At 55.7% G+C, this 7,274-nt stretch overlaps 1 protein-coding gene across 1 annotated transcript; it reads right to left on the bottom strand.

Moving 5' to 3' along the window:
* Positions 1-5,309: 5,309 nt before the first annotated feature.
* LOC116957131 (olfactory receptor 5H19-like) lies at positions 5,310-7,009 on the bottom strand. The gene has a single exon (XM_032979094.2). The coding sequence runs from the start codon at positions 6,435-6,437 to the stop codon at positions 5,310-5,312; it is 1,128 nt and encodes a 375-aa protein (XP_032834985.2). The 5' UTR covers positions 6,438-7,009.
* Between the last annotated feature and the right edge of the window lie 265 nt (positions 7,010-7,274).

Genomic DNA, 7,274 nt, shown 5'->3' with positions numbered 1-7,274 from the left:
GCCCCATCACCGATTGGGAGTTGTGGAGGTGGAGTGTCCGATGGTACAAAATACCCAGGCAGGTGCTTAGTTTTGGTGGGGCTGATGGTAAGGTCCCATCTCTTAGTAGCACGCTCCAGTCTCAGCAGCAGCGTCTCCAACCCCTCCTCTGAATGAGCAGCTATTACCAAATCATCGTCATACATAACGTGATTGAGCAATAGGGAGCCATGCTTTGACCGCACCCGGGCATCGATCAGCCTCCCATTATATCTGTACCATATGGAGATTCCCCCGGTACAGCTATTGAATGATTCTCAAACTACAATGGTCAAAATAGATGTTAAATAATATGGGAGCCAGAGGACATCCCTGTCGCACCCCAAGGTGTACAGGGAATGGCTCTGACTCCCGGCCACGTAGTTTTTCCCGGGCCCGCTCACCATCATGAATGTCCTTAATGATCGTGAGCAGCGGGTCAGGTACTCCAAAAGCACGAAGAACAACCCAGAGCCCAGGCCTACTGATGGTATCATAGGCCTTGACCAGGTTAATAAAGCAGAGATGTAGGTCTTGTTGGAATTCCCTACACCTCTGCATCGCCTTGGCAGGCACGCTGAGGAGAGGCTTGCGGAGCCCCAATGCGGTTTCAGGAAAGGGCGGTCCTGCACAGATGCCATATTTTCTGTCCGTCTGCTACAGCAGAGGTGTGTGTATACACACACACATATACACACACACGTACACACACATGCGGTGCGCATGGACTCACGAATAGCAGCAAATGTATGCGTCAGTCAACCTGGCGGGCCATCTAGTGGTAGTGCCTTACGCCTAAAATATTCCCGACCCACACGTGAGGAGCGGAGTGAAATGTTTAGCGACGATTTTAGAGTCACCTGAGAACCGTTCTGAGGCCTCAATTGAGCAAATGTTATTGGAATCATAATATCACTGCAATAATAATAATATGCATTATCATCATCACAAAAAATATCACTGCAATAATCACCATCACAGCAATCACCATCACGATAATCTCCGTCACAACTGTCATCATCAACACAATCATCACCATCGCTGCAATAATCATCACCGTAACAATCTCTGTCACGACTATCATCATCATCAACACAATTATCATCAACACTGCAATAATCATCATCATCAACACAATCTCCACCCACCAACCCCACCTCCACCCACCAACCCCACCCACCAACCCCCATCTCCACCCACCGATCCCACCTCCACCCACCAACCCCACCTACAAACCCCAACTCCACCCACCAACCCCACCTCCACCCACCAACCCCCACCCACCAAACACCACCTCCACCTATCAACCCCACCGCCACTCACCACCCCACCCATATCCCCCCACCTCTCCTGTGTGTGTGTACGTGTGTGTGTACGTGTGTATGTGTGTGTACGTGTGTGTGTGTACGTCTGTGTGTGTGTACGTGTGTGTGTATACACGCGTGCGTGTGTGTACGTGTGTGTGTGTACGCGCGTGTGTGTACGTGTGTGTGTACGTGTGTATGTGTGTGTATGTGTGTGTACGTGTGTGTGTGTGTACGTGTGTCTGTGTGTACGTGTGTGCGTACGTGTGTGTGTACGTGTGTGTGTGTGTACGTCTGTGTGTGTGTACGTGTGTGTATACACGCGTGCGTGTGTGTACGTGTGTGTGTACGCGCGTGTGTGTACGTGTGTGTGTACGTGTGTATGTGTGTGTACGTGTGTGTGTGTGTACGTGTGTATGTGTGTGTACGTGTGTGTGTGTACGTGTGTGTATACACGCGTGCGTGTGTGTACGTGTGTGTGTGTGTGTACGTGTGTGTATACACGTGTGCGTGTGTGTACGTGTGTGTGTGTACGCGCGTGTGTGTACGTGTGTGTGTACGTGTGTATGTGTGTGTACGTGTGTGTGTGTGTACGTGTGTATGTGTGTGTACGTGTGTGTGTGTACGTGTGTGTATACACGCGTGCGTGTGTGTACGTGTGTGTGTGTGTACGCGCGTGTGTGTACGTGTGTGTGTACGTGTGTATGTGTGTGTACGTGTGTGTGTGTGTACGTGTGTATGTACGTGTGTATGTGTGTACGTGTGTGTGTGTGTACGTGTGTCTGTGTGTGTACGTGTGTGTGTGTGCGTACGTGTGTGTGTACGTGTGTGTACGTGTGTGTGTGTACGTGTGTGTGTATACACGCGTGCGTGTGTGTACGTGTGTGTACACACGCGTGCGTGTGTGTACGTGTGTGTGTGTATACACGCGTCCGTGTGTGTGTACGTGTGTGTACGTGTGTGTACGTGTGTGTGTACGTGTGTGTGTACGTGTGTGTTTGTGTGTACGTGTGTTGTACGTGTGTATACACGCGTGCGTGTGCGTATGTGTACGTGTGTGTACGTGTGTGTGTGTGTGTGTACACGCGTGTGTGTGGATGTGTGTGTGTGTATACACGCGTGTGTGTACGTTTGTGTGTGTGTGTACGTGTGTGTGTGGATGTGACAGTGTGGGAAACGGGGAGCGGTGGTGCAGCGGTTAGCGCTACGCCGTGCTACGAACTTGACGACCCGGGTTCGATTCCCGTTCACAGCCAACACCACCAATGACGATTATCTGAACCGGTCCTGGACCTCCCCTAGGTCGACTCAGCCTCAAATAAGTACCCCGTGCGATGTTTAAACATCGTCAATAGAGAGACAAAGGCGGCCGGGCGTGGTGTTGGCCGCCCACCCCCTCTTATGCCGTGCCAGCCTTCATAGGTGCTCGCTCACAGCACTTGCCCTAACAGTCTGCTAAGGCTACATGGGGGATCTTTGTCTTGGATGTGACAATAGTGGAGCACAGCTGATGCATCTGACCAGTCATCTCAGTCAGTCAACCCATGGCACCTGCTGGGTCTATCCTGTAACCTCCTCCTGCACCAAGCCTGGCACAGCAGTCAACCCAAGGCACCTGCTGGGTCTGTCCCTTGACTTCCTCCTGCACCTAGCCTGGCACAGCAGTCAACCCATGGCACCTGCTGAGTCTTTGCTGTAACCTCCTCCTGCACCTAGCCTGGCACAGCAGTCAGCCCACGGCACCTGCTGGGTCTGTCCCGTGACCTCCTGCACCTAGCCTGGCACAGCAGTCAACCCATAGCACCTCGGTTTGTCCCATGACCTCATCCTGCACCTAGCCTGGCACAGCAATCAACCCACGGCACCTGCTGGGTCTGTCCCGTGACCTCCTGCACCTAGCCTGGCACAGCAGTCAACCCATGGCACCTGCTGGATCTGTCCCGTGACCTCCTGCACCTAGCCTGGCACAGCAGTCAACCCATGGCACCTGCTCTTTCTGTCCCGTGATCGCCTATCAAAAGCGAACCTTCGACACTTCACCACCACCACCACCACCAATTCCACCAATACCAACAGCCGCCGTTCCGCACTAAATGACCGTGACATCTCCACGGCAGCTGTGCCATGCCTGGTGCACTTTGAGGTCACGTGAAGTGTCGAAGGCTCGCTAACAGACCCAGCAGGTTCCATGGGTCGGCTGACTGAGATGACCGGCTGATGCACCACCTGTGCCCCCTGCTGTGCCAACTCTGCTGCGTTTTATCCGCCCGGCGCTCCGCTCGTTGTTGTGAGCATCGCTCCTCTGCCCTCTGTTGTTGCTGGAGGGCGACTGCCTCCAACTACCCAGTAGCAGCGTCCTTTACGAGCCTTCTCCAATCTTGACATCACTGGTACCAGTCGTCGGCAATTCCACTCCGCCCCACATTCTCACGTACCACATCACTCCATCTCCTCTCCAGCCCATGTCGTGCCCGTTTAGCCCCCTCTATTTGGCCAAACAGAAGCTCCTTGGGCATGCGGTGGCTGGGCATGCGGGCTACACGACCCAGCCAACGAAGCCTTGCCTGTCGGAGGAACTCACTGATGGGAATGTGTCCAGATCTTTCAATGATTTGTGGGCTCCTCACACCATCCAGCCTGCTTCAATCCAGGGTGGATTGTGGGCATGCCAGCCTGAATGTTTCTAACTTGCGCAGATGCTCCATTAGAGGGGTCGACGTTTCACAGGCACAGAAATGGGAGGGCATAACTGTGGCCGAGAAGACCCGAAGCTTCACGTGGAGCGACAGACTGGTAGCTTGCACACAGCATTCCGCAGCCGAAGAAAATTTGCCGCCTGACTGTTTCGGATTGAGACCTCTGCTGTCAAAACGGAGCTGGTCAGGAGCACACTGTCAGGTATGGGGAAATCTCCCTCGCTCCAACAATGGGGAGGTGAGGGGATGGAGTGTTTAGTGGCACAAAATGCCCAGGAGGGCGCTTAGTATTGGTGGGCACCTTCAACCACTCCTCTGAGTGAGCAGCAATCACCAGATCATCAGCATACATAACATGATCGTCCAATAGGGAGCCATCCCACGACCGCACCCGGGCATCGGTCAGCCTCCCGTTGCATCTTTACCAGATGGAAATTCCTCCCCTACAGCCATGGAAAGCTTCACGAACTACGTGGTCAAAGATGATGTTAAATAATGTGGGAACCAGAGGACATCCCTGTCGCGCCTCAAAGTGAACAGGGAATGGTTCCAACTCCTGGCCACGTAGTTTTACCCGGGCCCGCTCACCATCATGAAGGTCCTTAATGATCGTGAGCAGAGGGTCAGGGACTCAGACAGCACGAAGAACAACCCAGAGCCCAGGCCTACTGATGGTATCATAGGCCATGACCAGGTCAATAAAGCAGAGATGTAGGTCTTGTTGGAATTCTCTACACCTCTGCTGTAGCAGACGGACAAAGGATTTGACATCCGAGCTGGGCCGCCCTGGTCTGAAACCACATTGGGGCTCTGCAAGCCTCTCCCCAGAGTGTCTGGCAAGGCGATGTTGAATATTTCTTGTCATGACCTTTGCCGGCACAATGAGAAGAGAGATGCCCTACCACCATCGTCGTCACCACCATCATCGTCATCATCAGCACCATCACCACCACCAACATCATCACCACCACCACCAACATCATCACCACCACCACCACCACCACCATCATCATCATCACCACCACCACTACCACCACTACCACCACCACCATCATTTGCACCACCATCATCATCGTCATCACCACCACCACCAGCACCACCAACATCATCATCGTCACCACCACCACCACCACCATGATCACCACCACCACCACCACCATCATCATCATCACCACCACCACCACCAGAACCAACACAACCACCACCACCATCGTCACCACCACCATCATCATCATTACCACCACCACCACCATCATCATCGTCATCACAACCACCACCACCACCGCGATCATTACACAGATCTGGGGACCAGGCTCAGGGTGGAGCTCTGGGCCCCCTTGGCGCGCCGGTGGCGCGGCACCATCGCGACCACGGCGCGCCTGATGGCGCCCGTGCGCAGGCCATAGATGACGGGGTTGAGCGCGGGCGGCGCCGTGTAGAAGAGGCACGTGAGGGCCGAGCGGGTCGTGTCGGGCATTGGGAAGAGCTTGTCCACGCGGTTGTAGATGATGACGAAGAGCAGCGGGGCGTAGAAGACGGTGAGCACCAGCACGTGGGTGACGCACGTGCGCAGGGCCTTGTCGCGACGCGTGGCGGCGACGGCGGCGACGCCGGGCTTGGCCGAGGTCGAGCCGGCCGCGAGCGTGGACGGGTTCTGGGCGCCCGCGGAGGTCGAGGCGGCGTGGGGCGCCGAGTGGCCGACCCGGCCCCGCTTGACGAGGCACTCGTGGGCGATGCTCGCGTAGGAGAAGGTCACGACCGCGAGCGACCCGCCCACGGTCACCGCGGCGACCGCGACGGCGTACGCGTTGCTGGCGCTGCCGTCGCTGCACGAGATGCGCACGAGGCCCATGATGTCGCAGTACGCCGACGGGATGGCCTTGCGCAGGGGGCACTCGCTCAGCTCCAGCCGCAGCTGCAGCGCCAGCATCGGCGCCACGGCGGCGGCCGCGGCGGCCGCGGCCGCCGCGGCCGCGGCGAGGGCCCGCCCGTTGGTGGCCACGCCGTGGTAGCGCAGGGGCCTGCAGACGGCCGCGTAGCGGTCGAGGGCCATCGCCGAGAGCACGAAGCACTCGAGGGCGCGGTAGAAGTGGATGGCGATGGTCTGGGCGACGCACTCGCCCACCGTGATGAGGTTGGGCGCCGCCAGGTCGCGCATGATGCGCGGCAGCGTGGCGGAGCAGCCGACGACGTCGCTGATGGCCAGGTTTGCGAGCAGGATGAACATGGGCCTGTGGAGGCGCGGGTCGCGGTAGATGGCGGCGCACAGCAGCAGGTTGCCGACGAGCGCCACCGCGTAGAGGAGGAGGACGACGGTGAAGACGAGCGGCCGCGTGCCGGCCGGCTCTCGCAGCAGGCCGGCGATCACGATCAGAATGTCCGGTGATGATGGTGATGATGACGATGAGTTCGACTCCATGGTGATCAAGATCAAGCTTAGTGGTGGTGATGGTGGGTGGTGATTGAATGGGATGGTCGTGAGTGAGAGATGAATATCGGCGATGGTGTGGTGGTGGTGGTGATTGAATGGGATGGTCGTGAGTGAGAGATGAAGATCGGCGATGGTGTGGTGGTGGTGGTGGTGATTGAATGGGATGGTCGTGAGTGAGAGATGAAGATCGGCGATGGTGTGGTGGTGGTGGTGGTGATTGAATGGGATGGTCGTGAGTGAGAGATGAAGATCGGCGATGGTGTGATGGTGGTGGTGGTGATTGATCGTTGTAGCCCCTGCAGGTGTTAAGCTGTACCTGCATCCAAACAGATCACCAAAAGGAGATGGAATGACTTATTACGTCTACACAACTCAACACAGCTCAACGTTGTTACTAACTCCCGCTTTTATTCAAGTCGGAAAACATTCCTGGAAACACCATTGATTCCTCCTTTTCCACTGGCTCATCCAAGCCGAGCAAGCATGGAATAAGTACGGCACGGATGGGGTCTTTTTCCATTGGCTCATCCGAGCCGAGCAAGCACGGAATCAGCATGGTACGGATGTTTTTTTTTTCCACTGGCTAATCCGAGCCGAGCAAGCATGGAATCAATATGGTACGGATGTTTTTTTTTCCACTGGCTAATCCGAGCAGAGCAAGAACGAAATCAGCATGGTACGGATGAGTTTTTTTCCACTGGCTAATCCGAGCCGAGCAAGCACGGAATCAGCATGGTACAGATGGGTTTTCCACTGGCTCATCTTAGCAGAGCAAGAACGGAATCAGCATGGTATGGATGAGTTTTTTTTCCACTGGCTCATCCG

Source organism: Petromyzon marinus, chromosome 70 (genome assembly GCF_048934315.1).
Source record: "Petromyzon marinus isolate PM22_M1 ecotype Great Lakes invasive population chromosome 70, UKy_Petmar_22M1.pri1.0, whole genome shotgun sequence".
In the NCBI taxonomy this organism is placed as follows: Eukaryota; Metazoa; Chordata; class Hyperoartia; order Petromyzontiformes; family Petromyzontidae; genus Petromyzon; species Petromyzon marinus.
Note: the sequence above shows the minus strand (reverse complement) of the source record. Positions and strands in the feature narration are given on the sequence as shown.